We start from the raw sequence: 18,902 nt of genomic DNA, 5'->3' as shown, positions 1-18,902 counted from the left end.
TAGGATAGGCTGATGGGGGATGGGGTCCTGAGGCCCAGAGAAGGAAAGGGCCTGGCTCAAGGTCACAGGAGTCAGGCTGGTGGGGATGCATAGCTGTGGTCTGGCTGAGGCTGTGACCACAGGGCCTGAGGCCCTGCAGACCTGGGATTCTTTGGAGAGATGCTGAGCGGGCACAGCTGGGCTGCAACCCTGGGGGCAAGGCATGCCCCGCCCCCTCCCTGCTCAGAAGCACCAGGCCTGCCCCAGGCAATTGGTCCTACTTGAGAGAGTTCACCTGGGCTTGGGGAGGGGCGCTGTGAGGTCGAGCAGAGCAGAGCCCGGACAGAGGATTTGCTCTCTCAGATGTTAACGCTGCCTGTGCTTCCATTGCTCATGCCCCCAACCTAGTCAGTCTTTAGGGGACACCGATGATGACGCCTGAGCGTGAGTATGGGTGCCCTTGGGGTGTGCATGTGGGACCCCTGAGTGTGTGAGCTCTGAGTGTGAGGGGCACAGTGTGTGTGCAATGAAGCCATCTGAGCCAACGCATACAGACCTCAGGTGGTGTGAGCTGCGTGATGCTGCATACGGGTGTGCGCCCGAGGGTCTCTCTAGGAAGCTGGTCTGAGAGACCCCTGTGTGTCTACGTGGGTGGGCTTGGCTGGTGCAAGCCAGTGGGTGTTCTGACAGGAGGCTCTGGACGGCCGTGCTTGGCATCAACCCTCGTTCCTCCCTCCCTCGGGTGATTCTGCTGCTCATGTGTGGCAGGTGCTGTGGGTGCCCTGTCTGGAGGCCGTGCTTACTCGCCCGGCGGCATCTGGTGCTGACCGTGGCGGTGGCCTCATCAGCAATCAGCTGCAGCTTCCCTGTCTGAAGACTTTCTTTGGCCAGAGGTGCCTGCTCAGCGCACAAGGGGCAGGGATTAACGTTCACTGAAGAGCAGCGTCAGACAGTGACCCTTGAGAGTCTGGGAGCCGCGCGTGAGTAATCCATTTCCCTCTCTGTCAGCTAACTTTAAGGCGAGCTCCTCGGAGTTGCCAAGGGGATGGAGCTCAGTTGCCCACAGTGGTGACCAGCATGATGACACCCTGCATGGGCTTCCTTCCTTTCCTGGTTTCACTGCCCACTCTGTGGTGGTACTCCTGGGGCCACCTTCCTCATCAGCCCCTTGTGTCCACATCCCGTCCCAGGGCCTGGTCCTGCCCCTCCTCCCGTTCCCACCATCCTGGGAATTTGACTTCACTTCCCATCTCCTTGGGGCCCAGGGTGCTCTCCTTGGCCTGACCCCTCAGGCCCCTGGCAGAGGGAGGCAGCCAGTCTCCTTGTAGGAGTGTGCACAAAGACCTTGGATGTGGCACCATATGTGGACACAAGGCACGTTGTGGATGGAGGAGGTGGAAAACACCGAGCTCGATAGTGCCTTGGGCCAGGGGGATCCTGAGTGTATTTGCTGTTGGAACTGGGTGTCAGCATGGCGTGGTTCTGATTGGGGTCACCACGGGCACCACGTGGCCTGGGCACCGTCACCATGAAGGCTGCTGCATTCATTCCCAGGAGCAGGGGTCTCAGAGCACAGAGGTGGCACCTGAGCCGTACACGGTGGTGTCTAGAAGGACAGGGGGGTGATTATTTTGCACACAGCAAGGGGCATTTAGGTGTCTGGCTGTGGCCAGAGAGATGTGGAGGCAGGAGTGATTCCTGAAAATGGGGTACTTGAATGATTTAAACCTCATGGAACATCCCAAGGGTGGAGGACAAGCCCAGAACCAAAACAAGTTCTGTCTTCAATAATGAGTGTCCGCAGGCAGTGGGTTAGAAAGTGGAAGAAGGGAGCTTCAGGGGCTGACTCATTTGCTTTGAACAGTGACGGGAGGCAGCCAGCAGGTGGCAGTGTGGGCTTGCAGTGAGGCTGGTGGGACAGGGCTGTACCTTACTTCAGGATCGCACCCCACTTTTAGGGCACTTGGGGGTTTAGGACTATGCTAGTGGACTCTGCCTGAATTCGAGTGGGAGGGAATAGTGACAGAAGAAGGGAACCAGCCTCTGTCACCCAAGGGATCAACGACCAAAGCCAAGGTCTTACAGAAAGCAGAGGCAGGAAGAGAATTTCTGCAGAGGGGGAGAAAACAACTCATTTCAGTCTAATTACCCGCCCACCCCTTCCTGGCAGTCAAAGCCATCAGGGTGTGGAGAGCCAACTGCTGTCGAAGTGCAGTCCCTGGTGTTCCTGGAGTCCTGAAGTTTATGGCCTGTCTTGGTGGCAGTTACACTGGCCAACTTGGAGAAATGATGCCATGTTTTAGAGAGGTTAAAAAAAATTAACTCGTGTAAGTCACTAGCTTCGCAAATATCCGCGTCACTAGGAGAGTGAAAAGGCTTCAATGGCTGCTGATTTTGAGATCAGTAACACATTTTCCGTTTGCCGCTGTTTACCATTTCCCTTCCTTACAAGTTTCAGATGGTGTCAGCCGCACCATGGGCTCCTTGATCGTATTACTTCTTGCAACGTTTGTTACTGATATATTTATTTTGAACACAGAAAAGATACATTGTTGCTTATTTAGCGCTTAATCCAGGAACAAGAAAAGCTGTTCAGCTCCATCCCTGAAACACTGATGAGCATGTGGGGATTTTTATCTTTTCCGCGCCCACCCCCCTCCCCGCCAGCACTCTCTAGGGTTGCAGAAGCAGGATGCGTTTCTTAAAAGAGTCTCATCCCTGGAGTGCATTTTAAAGGCTATACAGTACAATAGACAGATATTTTTTGCCTAGAAAACAGTACACCACAAAGGTGGACAGAACTGCTTGTAAACAAGGTCCCTCCCTGGGGCGGAGTCGGGGGCTCCAGGATGCTACAGAACCTCTGGGTGGATTCCTTTCAGTTCTGCACCAGAAGAAATTCTATTTCTACAGAAAATAAAATTCACGATTGCCTTCCTTGCCCCCTCTCTTCAGAAAGGGATTACTAAATTGTCTTAGCCCTTTGTTGGAGGAATTGAAATGCGGGGGAGAGGATGGTTGGAGGTGCTGTTGTTTAAGGAGGGGGTGAGGAGGGAGGCAGGGTGGATTTGAGAACTCTCTGCCGCTGGTGACGCCGGCAGGGACACTCTTCACAGATGCTGGGCTGCCGCCCTCTGGCAGGCTGGGTCTTCAGGAATTAGCTCTGTTACTTGCATGGTCTCTGATGGAAATTGCTGGGATTCAGGGGCCAAGATCTGAGTCTCTACCACCAGGCCCACATATCCCCTTCCGTGGTACCCCCGGCAGCAAGGCCAAAATGTAGCCACTGGTGCTTTTGCAGTGGCATAGTGGGGCCCACATCCCCTTCATTTCGTCTCCTCAAACACCATGGAGGGCAGGACCAGAATGCGTTGGCTCACAATTCCCCACTAAGCGCCACCGCCCAGGAGCACAGCACTGCTTCTGGGGTCTGACTCCAGCCCACTCAAGCTTAGGCTGTAGTGGTCGGCTGGGCACGTACTTAGCGAGGGGCTGCTCCTCTCCTCAGAACCGTACCCGGCAGCCCTCCATCTTCTTTGACGACCCTCAGTCCTGGGCAGTGGTTGGACTGACGTGCGCACAGCTGTGACCCACTACCACCACCGCATGCCCACCAAGGGCCCTGCCCATCACCCGTGGCTTGGGGTGGGGGCTTCGGAGATGATTCCGCTAGCACCACCAGACTGAGGGCACTGGGCGAGGGATGGGCAAGGCGGGCTGCGAGGGTCTCCAGGTTGTGCCTGAGCCCCCAGACCCGGGTCCCTTACCCTATAAGTGGCAGGGTGTTGACGTTGTGGCTCTTCTGCCCTGGGGTTGGGAGAGGGGGACAGTGCGGAGCTGAGCCTCACTGAGGCCTGTCCTGCCAGCCGGGAGGGCCAGCTGCTCTGGGGTGGGGTTGGGGGAGGCAGCTACGTGGGACGGTTGAGCAGTTTTTGGAGGCAGAATCAGCGTTTGGGCACAGCCTGCCTGGTGCGGGCAGGGCAGACAGGCCGGTGGAGAGGGCGGGACGAGCCCTGGTCCCTTCTCCACCTCTCTTCTCCCTGCATTGGCTACAGAGGCATCACTGACAGGCTGGGGAGGAGACTGGGAGGTCGGGAGAGCTTCCTTTATAATGAAACCTTCGCAGATGGGATTGTGTGTGTGTGTGGGGGGGCTATGTGTGTGCACGTCTGCACACGTGTGGGGCGTCTGGATGTGTATGTGCACATGGGTGCATCAGTGTGTGCGTGTGTCCAAGTTGTGTGTACATGTGGGAGTGCCATGTGTGCACATCTGTGTGCGCTTCTGTGTGTGTGTGCGTGCGTGCGTGCGTGCGTGTGCGTGCGTGCGCGCCCCTGCGTGCCTGAAAGGTGTGGCCCAGCTCTGAGGGGCTGGCAGGACCGGCCGCTGGGTCCCTCACATAATCCTCTCTGGGCCTGAGGCTGGGGCCCGGGTTGGGGTGGGCGAGTCCTGGGAGCTCCTCGGCCCTGGTTCTGGTCTCGGCAGTGGCAGCAGGCCCGATGGGGGGGGACTGGCCCCACACACGGCCTCATAAGGCGGCAGGGTGTCCACGGAAATGGTGCGGAAGCCACTCTGGCCCTGCGGTCTCTGTGCCTGCTGGTGTTGGCCAGGGCTGCGGCCACTGCCCGCATCCAGGGCGCGGTCCAGCGCAGGGCAGGAGTCGGTCAGCGAGTAGGGGGGTGGGGCGTCTGTGGGGACGTACAGCTGAGTGGCCCCCGGCCCCACACACTCCTCGTAACTGCAAGAGAAGAGGCTCCCTCAGGGCCCTGTGCAAGCCGGCCTCAGTGGTGGGTGGCGGGGTCGCCCCCGAGGGCCGGGGGCCTAGCCGCAGCGACAAGCTGCCCCGGCATGGACCAGGTCAGGACTTTGTCACACTGACTCCGATGAAACCCCTCTACTCCCTGGGGAGGGGCACCCCAGAACCACCGAGACCTGGATTCTGGCCCTGACTCAGCCCCAGTGTTCTGTGTGAACGTGAGTGAGCGAGCCACCAAATTCAGGGTCTCAGATCGCTCAGAACTGTAGCCGCTGCTGCTGGAGCATCTGCAGGCTGGCCACCGAGCGTGGGTGGTGCTGGTGGGAGCAGCCTCGGGCTGCCAGACACTTCTGGGTCTCAACTCACCCCAAAGTGGCCCTTCCAGGGTTAGGAAGGTGTCCCTGGGGCCCATGGTTGCAGGGTGAAAAAGCACCCACCTGCAGGCAAAGTTCATACCTCCCAGTGCCCCTGGGGGCAGAGGGTAAAGGGTGATGGAGAGGATGGGGCTGTTTGTGGGGCCCAGGTGGTCTCCTGGCGGGGAAGTGATAGAGGCCCAGACTCCTCTTTTCATGTACAAACTGGTGGCGATATGCCTGAGGGTGGCTGGCAGGACAGGATAGGACTCAAAGGCTCCCCAGGGAAGAATCCCCCCCATGGGACAGGGCCACCTGCTGCCCACGAGTGCAGTCTGGACACAATGATGCCTATCCCAGTGGATGTGATTTGGGCTCCGGGGGCGCAAACTAAGGGGTTGGGGCCTGGACCTTCCACCTCACCTCTTCACCCAGCCTGAAGGAGCTGAACGTTTCTTCGTTTTTCCTTTTCGAGTGTCTCTCAGGGACATCTGCTGAGTCACGCCCCGCCTTACAGGGACCAGCTTGGTCAGGAGGGTGAGGAGATGTTTTCTGCCTTTATGCCATCTGGGGTGTTGCTGTTTCCCATGGGGGCTGGAGATTCTTGCCCAGAGCCCTGCCCTCTCAGGCCTCCTTACCCCGGTGGAGAATCTGGGTACAGCTCTCGGAGCACCGTGGCATCCACGTCCCCATCAGAGCTGAGGTCCAAGGGTGGAGGCCAGTCCTCGGCAGGGCTGCAGGTGTAGCGTGTCCTGTGGCTCGAGCGGCTATACGTGTGCCTGTCGGACACTGCAGGGAACGGACATTCAGCCTGGGCCTCAGGCTGGTGCCAGGGAGGGTCCTCACATGTCTGCCTGAGGTCACTGAGATTCTGTTCTCTCCGACTCACCATCCTGCCCCTTACCAACCAGGGCTGCTTTCATTCCGTCAGCAACAGCCCCAGAATGTGAGCACCAGTGCCCTGCTGGGCATGGGGGTCACAGGGAGCAGAGCTGGCCCTGCCCTGGTGGGGCTCCCAGGGTAGTGAGCAGCCTGTCCTGCGGACAGCCTGGTAGTGGGCAGCATGTCACAAGCTTTGATAGATGTTGTACTGGGGCTGTGGGAGCAGAGACGGGCCTGACCCAGCTTGGAGGTCAGGGAAGGCTTCCTGAGGGGAAGGGCTCCCAGAGCTGAATCTTGCCTAGAAATCAGCCAGGGGAAGAGGGGCAGGCCTGGCAGAGGGAACAGAACAGCTTGAGCCAAGAGGGGGAGTTGTGAAAGAAGACTGTAGTGTGAACGGGAAGCTTTGAGCTGTGGAGAAGGGCTGGGCACAAAAAATGGGGAGGAAGTGTCAGGGAATGAGGACAGCAGTGGTCTCTGGGGTCAGGCCTCCGTCCCTTTAGGTATCCCAGGGAGAAAAGGGGTTTCTCTGATGACTATATATACTACACTCTCTTCTGGTTTTTTTTGTTTGTTCTTGTTTTTGTTTTTATCACATAGTACATCAAAGGCTCTGAAATGTCCCACAGCTGAGAAACACATTTAACTGTGCTTGTGCAGCATTTGGCCACGGAATCTCATTTTCTGAGACCTAGTAACACTGCTTAGGAAATGCCGATGGAGTACAATCTTCTCATTCTACAGCTGGGGTTCAGAGAGGCTCAGTGTCTTGCTGGAGGCCACACAGCAAATTATTGGTTGGGCCGAGGGTGGCTGGATGTCCCAGCTCCTCTGCCTCCCAGTTTCTGACAGGTCTGGTAGAGGGGTGGGCCGAGAGGGGGTGCGGACAGGGGAACTGCAAAGATAACTGGTTGAGACACGAGGTCTCCTCACCTCCAACGGGCTCCCAGGTGGCTCAGAGGGCAGGGCATAACATCAGGGGCGGGGCTTGTCTGTCTGGGGTGGGGCTCATGACCTTTCTTTGAGGTCAGCAGCACTGTTGCAGTTGCCCTTTCCATTCTACAGCCAGAGGCTCAGGGTCGCATTGCTGGTAGAATGTGGAGCTGGAATTCATGCATAGTCTGTAGACCCCAAAGATTGCTCTTTCTACGCCCCAAATCTCTTTTTCTCACGTCGATACAACAATGAATGGAAAAAATCTGGATATGAAACACTATTTGCAGGTGCAGTCCCAGGGTTATCTATGGACCTCGAGAAAGCTCTCGGAAGAAAATATTCCAAACATAGTAACAGCGGCTCTGTCTGGAGGACAGGATCAGAACCCTTATTTTCTTCTTTATATTTTCTGTATTTTAAAGGTTTTCCACAGTGAACACATATTACTTTTCTACTAGGAAAAAGGAACCCAATAACATATGCTGTAAGAAGGAGCTGAAATGAGATTTGTTTCCTTTTAGGGCACCAGCTGAAGGATGAGAATTTTGGGAAGAAATTGGGGAAGAAACTCAGGAGAGAGGAAGACATGAAATAAGTGCGTGAGGACAGAAGTGGAACCGAGGCCACTGGGCTCTGGTGCCAGGATCCCGTCCCTGCCAGCGTTGCTGCGGGGAGGGTCCCACTCGCAGTGCCAGTGGCGGGGGGCGCTATGGCTGTCCAGACCTCGGGAAGGTAAGGCTATTTCCTGGTGGGCAGGTCTGAGAGCTGACCGGGCCGAACCACTCTGCTGTTCACCTCTCTCCCTGGGTTGCTTTTCTTGGGCCCCCCAGAGGCTGAGCGTCTCAGGGAGACTGAGGCTTCCCTGAGGCACTCACCTAGTCCAGACCCCAATCCTGAGATGACCCAGGTCAATCCCAGCCATCCAGCTGGGTGGAGGTCCTGAGGAACAGCTGGAAAGAACCCCCTCCCCCCCCACACACCCTGTTTGAACTCCCCAAATTCCTTTCTTATCTCCTTTCCTTTCCTGTCTTCAACATCAGCACAGACCCAAATGGTCCAGGGAGGCCCAAATCTCCCTCTTCCCTTATTTACCCAAGTTAAGATATACTTCGGTTCATTATTCAGCCCAAATCCGAGGTTAACAACTTTGACAGGCCCGGGAGAGGGGGGAGGAGGAATTTGCGTCCATGAGCACCTCTGTGCTCTAGCCCCACGATCTCATTCACCCTCAACAATTTGTGGGAGGGGGAAAGTGGCTACTCCCTTCCCTCAGATGACGAATCGGATATAAAGCCGCTTGCTCTAAAGCCCAGGCAAGTGAAAGGGGACCAGATCTGTCTCCTAAAGCTCAAGGTATTTCCATCTTATGGAAGGAGAATTTCCCTTCCTTCCTCCCTCCCTCCCTCCCTCCCTCCCTCCCTCCCTTCCTTCCTTCCTTCCTCCCTCCCTCCCTCCCTCCCTCCCTCCCTCCCTCCCTCCCTTCCTTCCTTCCTTCCTCCCTTCTCCCTTCCTCCCTTCCTCCCTTCCTTCCTCGGTCTTTCTGTCTGTCTCACTCACTCACTCCTTCATTCATTCTCAAACATTCGTTGGCTCCTCTCTGCACCTGACCAGCCTACAGAAGGGCCCTGTGGGCAGACAGAGGAGGACCGACTTTGTCCTGAGGGCAGTGGGGAGCCACTGAGTAGTGTTGAGTGGAGTCACAATTCAGTCATGTTGGCTGTCTTGTGGAGAATGCCTTGGAGGTGCCAGGCCGGTGGCTGGCAGGTGTGGAGGTTGCAGCATTAGTGAAGTGGCCCTGGAGTAGGTATTCTCGGGGTGGTAGCGAGAGATCATGAAAGTAGTTAACATTTACTGAGCACTTACTCATAAGCCAGGTACTGTGCTAATTTAGTCCTGACAATAACTTTTTGGGGTGGGTCCCCGTGTACCCATTGTACAGATGACTCACAGAGGTTAAGCAACTTTCCTGAGGTTGTGCAGTAGAAGCGGAAGATTAAGGCTGTTTTGTACCCCCTGGGTCTGAGGTGCCTCTGAGACTTCAGGGGCTGGTGTCTCGGGGACGTCTGGGTGAGGGTGGTGGTTGGTGCCTGGAGCTGTCAGGTGGATGAGATGGGCATGGGTACAGATGGGGTGGGTACAGAGAGAGGACCCAGGGCCCAGGGTTGGGCTCTGAGGGACCTTAATATTCCTCTCCTCAGAGAATAGGCATCCACCAGGAAGTCTGAGAAGGAGCGGCCAGAGCGGTGGGAGGGAGCCCGGGAGGGGCTGAGTCACTGGAGCGGGGGGAGGGCATCTGAAGGACAGAGGGTCCCCAGGGCCAGTAGGGTGGTGTTTGTCGGTGCTCTGCTGCTTTCAGGTCCCCTCTTCCCTGGCTTCTTTCCAAGGTTCCTTGCAGCCCCTGTGCACCCCCTGAAGGCTAGAAGGTGGTGTAGGGGCATCAGCACCTCCAGGCTCCCTGCTGAGGCCCCAAGGACGTGCCAAAGCCAGAGCTGAGAACAGAAGTGGGCAGAGAGGTGGGAGCCCCACAGAGGGGTCTCCACGGTAACAGGGCTGCAGGGCTGCTGTGAGTCATCGGAGCGGGGGCTGGGTAAGGAAAGGCTTGACCCCAGACTTGGCCTGGCTGTGGCCTGCTGTCACCCCACCTGCTCTGATGTCAGGGACAGGGCCTTGCTCATGTGGCACAGGCCCTGTGGCTCCACCACAGACTCAGGATGGACTAGCCTGCCCCTAGGTCCGTCTCTCTCCTCAAGGCCAAGGTTGACCTCTCAACCTTAATGTAGGGAACCCCTGTGGGCATCTCTCCTAGGCTCTAAGTACGAGGCGCAGGCTCGGGGGCACTCAGGCCATTCAGCAAGTCCCTCCAGCTTCCCAGTCTTTAAAATGGGCTAACACAGCTCTTGCTGTGAGGATGAAATGAAGTGGTCCCTTCCCTTGCCTGCGGAGTACTTCTTCTGGGCCAGGTCCTGTTCTGGGCTGTGAGCTCGACTCTCGGAGAGCTACATGCAGCTCCTGCTTTCACCGATGCAACACAGCCATCCTGTGTCGGGGTACTGATGGCAGTGTGGGTACGATGCTAAGGAAGTACAGGGAATGGGGGTCAACTCTGCCTGGGGGGGTGGTTGAGGAGGGGCCAGAGAAACTTGCAAAAGGAGGTGGTATTTGAGCCAGGTCTGGCAGGACAAGTAGGCTTTTGTCAGGTGGGGAAGTATGGGGAATGGCATTCTGGGCACGGGGAAGAGCATATGCAAAGGTGCAGAGGCAGAAAGCAGCATGGAAGAGGTGCCTGGGGAGGGGCAGGAGTGGAGAGCACGGGTCCAGTTATCTGAGGTGGGCGTGCTGGCCGTCCTGCGGTGGGGGGAGGTTGAGGGTGGTACCTGGGCTCCTGGTTGGGGGTAGGCCTGCTCTGAGCAGGAGCCCTGTACTCTCCGGGGGTCAGGCTGGTGATACAAGGGTAGGAACAGGCAGGCCTGGTCTCACAGTGGCCAGGGCTGGGGAGGGAGCACCACACCCTCCCTTTGACCTTCAGCCTCACCCTTGGCAGACAGCTGGGCTTCTTATGCCCCTGAGACATGGTGAGGGCCTCTGAGCTCTTCCTGATTACTCATGACCTGGAGGATGCCTCCTCTGACCACCCTGCGCCACCCATGGCAGAGCCACCACCTCCCTGATGCCTCCTGGGCTACAGGGGCCCCAGGGCCCGGGGTGGGCGGCAGCTCACCGTAGCCGTGCTCGTACTCTCGGTGGCGGCGGCGGCGGCGGCGATGGTGGTGGTGGTGGTGGCGGCGATGGCGGTGGCGGTGCCGCTGGAGCCGGGCTTGCCTGTCCCTGCGGATGCTGCCCACGATGATGGTGATGCAGGAGAGGATGATGACCACGCCTATGACTGCGCTTGCTACCAGCACAGGAGACACGAGCAGATGGCTGTGCTCTGAGCTCTCTGAGAACGTTGGGTAGAAGTAGCTGGTGCGGTTGTATCGAGCTACTGTGGACAGAGAGAGGACGCTGAGCCGGGGCACGGACCCTGCCCCACACCTTCCTCCTCCCTCCCTGCTGCCCTGTGAGTTATTCATCCCTAAATAAGTGGAGGAGATTCAGGCGCTGCTCCCCTCCTCCCCGCAGGAGCCTCTGCTAGTGAGGGCTGACCTCCTCTCGCCTCTCCTCTGAAGCCTCTGGCCTAGGAGCTCAACCAACTCACAGAAAGGAAAAAGGAAGCTCAGAGAGGGCAGTGGACTTGCTCAAGGTCACACAGCAAATTAGCGGCAGAGCTGAGGCTTGAACCCACTGAACCTGACTCAGTGCTAGACAAGGACTCTATTCCACCAAGACATGAGGTTGGAAGGTCAGCATGACTTTACCAAAGACTTGGGAAGGCATGAGGGATACACGGGGGTCAGAGTATGAGGACCAGATGTGCTGGCCTCCAACACTGGCCTCCTGCCTCAGGGGCGAAACCTACCGAGGGGACTCCAGGGAAATCAGGCAGGCCTGGGGTTAAGAGCACTAACTGACCCAGACATGACAGTGGGTTGGATCAGATCAGGGAAGGCTTCCCAGAGGAGGTGAAGCTAGGAGGTATTCCAGGCAGGGGAAGAACAAGGGTAAAGGTGCAGAGAGGTGGGAAGGGGCTTCTAGGAAGGGGTGTGTATGGTGGGTCCCTGAGAACCCTACTAAAGGAAGCTTCTGGGGCCCACGATGGCTTTGTCCTCCCATAAGATAAGATGATGGAGCCCTGGGGGCTGGGGTCCCAGGGAAGGGTGGGAATCAGCCAGGACCATCCATGGGCACTCGCTGCCTCGCTCAGGGAGAGCCAGCACCACATTAGGGAGCGTCCGTGACTGCCCCTTAATTCCCTCCCGCTCAGCTGGGCAGGGATGTGGTTTTCCCCTTTTATAGACGTGTGGACTGACGCTCGGCTCCAGCCCACGGTCACTCAGTCACTCTGTGGTTGAGCCAAGTGAGAACTCAGGCCCAAGCTTCAAAGTCCCGAGCTCACTCTCCACTGTTCCCTGCCCCAGGCGTGAGCCCTTCCTGAGGGTGCAGGTCCCATCTCTGGACAGCCGTACGGAGCCAGCTTCAGATACTCAGCGAGCCACAGGGCAAGCTTTCCTGGGCCCTGTTCTGAAAGCGGTCCCCCTGTCTGTCCTCCCAGAGCCTGTGTCCCGGTCCCTGTTCTGCACTTGTCGCATATGATTATGCACGGTTTCCAGGGCTTGTGTCTGATCGCTTTCTGTGTCCTCAAGCTCAGCACTGGGCCTGGGCTCACCAAAGGTGCCCAAGCCACGTACTGAGTGAGTGGCTGCAGCCTTGAGACCAGATGGGGAAGTGGCAGGGAGGCCCTGAGCTGCCTCCGGGGACCTCAAGAGGTCTCTGTCTTGAGTGGTAATCAAGCGGAGTGTGGATGGTTACCTCCCTGGGTAGTTGTAGGAGGGCTTTGTTCCCAGGTGAGGGCATGGACTTATGCAAATCAGAAGGTAGAAACTCAGCTGTGGCCTCCTGTACCTTCCCATCCCTTCCCAGCACCGTCTCCAGAAGCCTCTCCCACACTCAGCCCATGTCAGGGACAGGTAGGTGAAGCATGAACTTGGGGCCTTTGCCTGAGCTATGAACACGCCCGCCAGCAGTTCCGGCCCATGCTGGTGGCTCCTGCAGCCTACTGACCTTCATTAGGAGGGGCTGGCCTCGAGGCCCTACTGCCTGGGCCAGAATGTCATCCTAGCCTGAGAGCCAAGCCTTTGCTCGCTGAAGTTCATTGGAAGCTGCTCCCCTGCAGGTGCCTTCCCTGGGGAGAGGGAGCTGCCCTTGGGCTTTGGCTGAGTGTGCGTGCTCCCTGGCCCTCTAACATGAAAATGCCAGCATAAGCAGATTTCTGGGATTCTTTGAGGGCCAAACACAGACCACTGTTTTGAGAGCCCCCACTATGTGTAGGTTCTGTGCTGAGAGCTCACTTCATCCCTGAAGCTATGTTCTCCCCATTTTATAGGTGAGAATACTGAGGCTCAAAGGTATTAAGTAACCCACCACAATCATATATAGCCAGTATATGGCTAACTCAGAGTCATTCTCTTCCTGTTTGGCCCAGGAGGCAGCCGCAGCATCCTTTTCAACATAGTACTTCACACAGTGATTACCCTGGTCAGGAGACAAGCTTTTGGCCACCACTCATCTAGTCCGCCGTGCTTTCACTCCTGAGCCAATGACCGGGCTTTGGCTTGGACTAGAGCTGAGCCAGTGATCATTCTGCTACCGTATTCTCTCTGATAAAGTACAAGCCAGCTGGCCATCCAACCAATGTCACCCTCTTTCTCTCACCTTTGAAGCCAATGGCAGGGCTTGGGAATGTCAGAGACAGCAGCCCTCCTTGGGGATGGTAGGAGTGTATGGGGTCCACACTGCTCTCAACTGTCCTGTTCAGTCTGTTCCAGCTGCTGCGATGGTTTGGGATGTACTGGTCACCCCACGGTCCAAGGCAGATGTGCTACCAGAAAGCTGGCCATGGCAAGGCTGGAGGTGCCCAGAATGAGAACCTAGGGTTGGATTTGTGTGTGCATGCCTGCCCTGCTCAGCACGCAGAAACTGCTGCGGAGGTGCCAGTCCCATGGGGTCACCCTGAAGACGCCTCTCCCTCTCCCTGCCTCAGCAGCAAATGAGAACCTCGCCCTTGTGGCAGTGCCAGGCTCATCACCAGCCAGGTGTGGAGATGGCAACACCCATGCCTGCAGATGGAGCCAGTTGGCGCAGGCGTCCGCCTGCATGGCCAGGGGGAAGTTAATCTTCCAGTCCCTGCGACCGGCGGAGGTAGGTGCTGCTTTAAATTATGAGGCAAACTTCCAATTTCCAAATTCAGGGTCCACTTCATCAACAAGATAAAAATGACTGCAGAGAAACAACATGATGCTAGCCCCCTTTCCCACCGCTCTGCCTCGCTCTCCCCCTGCACCAGCTGTGGAAAGGACAGAGGGTAAGGCAAGCTTTGCCCCTATCCTAGACTTTCTTCCCAAGCAGCTTCTACAAAGGTGCTGATGATCAAGAGGAAATTGTACCTCAAGATACTAGGTCATCCCTGAGATGCGGCCCTCCCTCCACATACAGCATGAGTAGCTATCATCTCCTGGACACCTACTGTGTGTCATTCACCATGCTTGGTACTTTTCATGCACTGTGTTATTTAATTCTTATGATGGTCCATGATGGGATCTCCAGTTAACAGGTGGAGAAACTGGGCTTCAGACAGGTTATTTTTCCAATGTCACTCAGCCCACAGAGGGACCCGGGTCAGTGGGCAGCCAAAGCCCCATGCTGTTAGCCAAGATGCTACTCTGTGGCTACCAGGCACTGTGCACTGGCGCTCATGTTTCTGGGATCTTGCTAAAGTAAAATTTTTCTCTCCCTAAAACGGTGCTTTGCTTTTTCTGGGCCACCTTAACATGTAGTCAAAGTAGGCCATGACCTACGTCTTATTCAGGGTGAAGGTATATCATCAGCTGAAAGAACACTGCTGAGTTTTGAAGGGCTGGCAGGGCCCCGCCATGAAGGTCAAATCAAGAGACTGTCTTTTATCTCAAGGGTAGAGAGGAGACACGAAGGGGCGCGGTCACAGTGTTTTAAGAGCGCCCTCTGGCTGCAGAACTGGACGCAGGGTGGGGGGGCACCAGCGAGTACGCTGCTGTGAGGGTCCATGTGAGCGTGGAGGGTGGAGCAGGGAGCGTGGAGGGTGGAGGTTGGAGCGTGGAGGGTGGAGCAGGGAGCGTGGAGGGTGGAGCGTGGAGGGTGGAGCGTGGAGCGTGGAGGGTGGAGGGTGGAGCGAGGAGGGTGGAGCAGGGAGCGTGGAGGGTGGAGCGTGGAGCGTGGAGGGTGGAGCAGGGAGTGTGGAGGGTGGAGCGAGGAGCGTGGAGGGTGGAGCGAGGAACGTGGAGGGTGGAGCGTGGAGGGTGGAGCGAGGAGGGTGGAGCGTGGAGGGTGGAGCGAGGAGCGTGGAGGGTGGGGCGAGGAGCGTGGAGGGTGGAGCAGGGAGCGTGAAGGGTGGAGTAGGAAGCGTGGAGGGTGGAGCGTGGGGCGTGGAGGGTGGAGCGTGGAGCGTGGAGCGTGGAGGGTGGAGCAGAGAGCGTGGAAGGTGGAGCGTGGAGGGTGGAGCAGGGAGCGTGGAGGGTGGAGCGTGGAACGTGGAGGGTGGAGCAGGGAGCGTGGAGGGTGGAGCGTGGAACGTGGAGGGTGGAGCGAGGAGCGTGGAGGGTGGAGCAGGGAGCGTGAAGGGTGGAGCGTGGAGGGTGGAGCAGGGAGCGTGGAGGGTGGAGCAGAGAGCGTGGAAGGTGGAGCGTGGAGGGTGGAGCAGGGAGCGTGAAGGGTGGAGGGTGGAGCAGGGAGCGTGGAGGGTGGAGTAGGAAGCGTGGAGGGTGGAGCGTGGAGGGTGGAGCAGGGAGCAGAGAGCGTGGAAGGTGGAGCGTGGAGGGTGGAGCAGGGAGCGTGGAGGGTGGAGCAGGGAGCGTGGGGGGTGGAGTGAGGAGCGTGGAGGGTGGAGCGTGGAGGGTGGAGCATGGAGCGTGGAGGGTGGAGCGAGGAGGGTGGAGCGTGGAGGGTGGAGCGTGGAGGGTGGAGCGAGGAGCGTGGAGCGTGGAGGGTGGAGCGTGGAGGGTGGAGCGTGGAGCGTGGAGGGTGGAGCAGGGAGCATGGAGGGTGGAGCGTGAAGGGTGGAACGTGGAGCGTGGAGGGTGGAGCAGGGAGCGTGGAGGGTGGAGCGTGAAGGGTGGAACGTGGAGCGTGGAGGGTGGAGCAGGGAGCGTGGAGGGTGGAGCGTGAAGGGTGGAACGTGGAGCGTGGAGGGTGGAGCAGGGAGCGTGGAGCGTGGAGGGTGGAGCGAGGAGGGTGGAGCGTGGAGCGTGGAGGGTGGAGCAGGGAGCATGGAGGGTGGAGCGTGAAGGGTGGAACGTGGAGCGTGGGGGGTGGAGCGAGGAGGGTGGAGGGCGGAGCGTGGAGCGTGGAGCGTGGGGGAAGCCCGCAAGCCCGCACTTGGAGCGTGGAGCCGGGCTCAGCTGAACGCCTTTGATGGCAGCTGCTCCTGAGGAGAGTTCCTCCACCTTGCCAAGCTGACGTCCTTTGAGCAGGCCTCAGCGACAACCCTGGTGCTCTCCCCACTCTGTAGATGGGGTCCCAAGGTCCCCTTCGGGGCTGGGATGGTGCCTGTATCCGTGGGCCTCCGCTGTGCCAGGCAGAAGCCAGCTCTCGCGCCTCCAGACCTCTGCTCCAGGCTGGGACTGGGAACCACAGGTGGGTCAGAGGCCCTGCATGATCGCGGCCTGGGTGTGGGGCCGGGTCTGGCGCTTGCCCCCTCAGTGTGCGGAACCGTCGTCACCCGCATTTATAGGACACTGAGTCTTGGTGAGCTGAAGTTTGCCCACCTAGTTTTGTGGCAGAGCTGGGATTTGAACCCAGGTGTGTCTGATAATCCATGCACTAGGGCCCAGAGCAGGGGAAGAGAGTTGGGTGCGGTGGAGGTGGAGGCAGGAGAACGGGGCTCCGTTCCTGGTTCTACCACTCACTCGCTGTAGAGTGGGTTTGTCCTCTGCCCACTCTGGACCTGGTCGCTCTCCGCCTGAAAGACGCTTAAAGACGCTTATTCTTGAGCCGTTTTAACTGCAGGGTGGGTGAAGGGGTCTGAAAGGGTGGGGAGGAGGTGGGAGCCAGGTGAACACAATGGGCGAGGAGATGAGATCCAGGCTTGCGTCGGGGGATGGGGTCAGGGCTGGCTGCAGGCTGGGAAACAGTGGGGAACGTGCAGGGCAGGGAAGCTGAAGCAGACCATCACTACTGACTCCTTGCTGAGTGTAGTGTGTGGGCAGCTGCGCAGTCACTCTGTCTGGGTTCAGGCAAGTGCTCTTTGCAGGCTGAAGCCACCTGGGAGCATTGACAAAGAAAGGGCACCGACAGTGGAGGTGCTGAGCCAGCATCTTTAGGCCTCCAGACCTGCCCACACCTTCGGAGACGCTGGCTAGAGGGAGAAGGGGGGGCCAAGGACTGAGATCTGACTGATGGTTCCTGTCACCAAAAATTCTGAAGACATTTGTCATAGGTCCACTTGCCTGGCAAGTCTGGCCTCAGTAGTTCATCTCTTTCTCCACTGGTGAAGCCACTAGGGTGAGGCCTTGAGGTCATTGGAGGGAATCTGGGGAACAGGATTCAGGCACCATCTTCCCTCTGCTCACCAAAGGCTGGTCTCAGCCTCCCGGCAGGGATTGGGACAGGGGACGTGGCAGGGCAGGCTCACTTGCTTGGGCACTTCTGAGTCCCTTCCCCTTCTGTTTTGGGCAGCCTCTTAGCCCACTTGGTGATATCACCGCGTTACCAGGAGACTGTGATGGAGAGAGAGTACTGGGAACAGGTCAGGGACATATCCACACAGAGGGGCTGGGTCTCGAAGGATGAACCCGCAGAGCAAGATCAGGGGAGGGAGGAAGGGGCCTGAGCGGGAGTACAGAGGGTAAGGTCCCAACAGAGCTCAGGAAAGGAGGAGGTGCTCCTGGTGTGAGGCTGTGGGATGTCCCCTGAACATTGGGATATGGGGATGAGGAAGAGGCTGCTTGGCGTTCAGTATTCTTCTTACAATGGGACGTAGCTCTAGAAGAGGTCAGCTAATGGTATGTCAAGGCCCTGACACGTTTTATTTGGCCATTTGTGGCATTACAGGTGGGGCAGGTTATAGTGAAAACGAGGATTGGAATGTGAAGTCATCCACCTATTAATCAGTCCTCCATAAATTCACTCACCCTCCTAATGTATTTATCTACCTAGGCGTCTATTCAGGATCCACTCGATCAGCCATGCATCCATCCATATATTCAACCATTCGTCCATCTACCCACCCATCCATCCACTCACCAATACTCACTAAGTGCTTATTCTGTGCCTGGACACATGCTAGGCACTAGGAACATGTATATGAATCCACTAAAATGAACCTCTCAAACCGTGGAAAGCAAGAGTTCCCACACAGGTGCCCCAGTGCTGAGAGGGAAAGTCTTGGTACACCATGGAGTTCTCTGCTCTCACGTCATGCATAGTAGCTCTCCTTCCCTCTGTTTTACACATCAGAGTTAATAGGAGAGTGCTCCATTGCCAAGTGGAAGATTTTCAGCCACTGCATTAAAATATAACTGGAAAAATATAAGTGACCACCCACAGGCCTTTCATGATTCTACAAATATAAGATGAAAGTGATTTATTCCACTATTGAGATAGATTCTGCCACTTAAATAAACTCACCAAAATTAACTCGATTATAGCAATTCAATGTCAAACAGTGTCAACTGAGTATAATACGTCTTGTGATGATATAGGAAAACTGATTTGGGAACCTAGGCCTCATGTTCAATGAGGGAACCTAAGACAGCCTTTCTTCAAATAATAAGTAAAAAGCCCCACCGTATTCCTTTTCAGTTCGAAAAATGCAAGTCTTAGTAGCAGCTGACAGGAATTGTGTGATATTTACCCGGGCTGTCTTTTGATGATGACTCACGTTACCAGTGCCTTTGCTACTTCTGATTACCTATGTTTCAGTACTAGTGTCACTTTAGTGCTTGAATCCTATAAAGATTTTTGCAGTGGAAGTATAGTTCTTGGTTACCTACTACACTTAGAAACAGGTCCTCATTCTGTTTTTATAATATGTTTTTTGCATTCTACTCTAAATCAAAGCCAGTGTTGAACAAAGAGATGATGCTGTGCGCGTTTCTCTCTTGTGTGTGTTTCATCAGCTCGCCTTCCCCATGGCTCTTGTAATAAGGCAGTGGTGTATAGCTGGGCCTTTCATTCTTGTGCATTTAAAAATAAATGTCACTGCAGGAGAAATGCTGGCTCTGCTAGGATTGAGCAGAAATTGATTTTGAAATGATAGTAAACGGTTGTTAAACCAGACACTGAACTTCACCCGCTATGGTGGTTACATTACTTAGTTCAGTGTTTCTAATGCTCAATGTAATTCCTATTTTAAAAGAATTTAAGGAACAACC

General features: G+C 56.7%; 1 protein-coding gene across 1 annotated transcript in view; it reads right to left on the bottom strand.

The window, feature by feature from the left end:
* Positions 1 to 2,239: 2,239 nt before the first annotated feature.
* BEAN1 (brain expressed associated with NEDD4 1) overlaps positions 2,240 to 18,902 on the bottom strand; it is a 37,839-nt gene continuing 21,176 nt past the window's right edge. The window contains exons 3-5 of the mRNA XM_030863768.2: positions 10,622 to 10,885; positions 5,727 to 5,877; positions 2,240 to 4,717 (exon numbers count right to left, since the gene is read on the bottom strand). Of these exons, the coding sequence (XP_030719628.1) occupies positions 4,375 to 4,717; positions 5,727 to 5,877; positions 10,622 to 10,885 (758 nt within the window). The 3' untranslated portion in view covers positions 2,240 to 4,374. The remainder of the gene's footprint in view (positions 4,718 to 5,726; positions 5,878 to 10,621; positions 10,886 to 18,902) is intronic.

Source organism: Globicephala melas, chromosome 19 (genome assembly GCF_963455315.2).
Source record: "Globicephala melas chromosome 19, mGloMel1.2, whole genome shotgun sequence".
NCBI classification, from domain to species: Eukaryota; Metazoa; Chordata; class Mammalia; order Artiodactyla; family Delphinidae; genus Globicephala; species Globicephala melas.
This window is presented reverse-complemented; position numbering and strand designations above follow the sequence as displayed.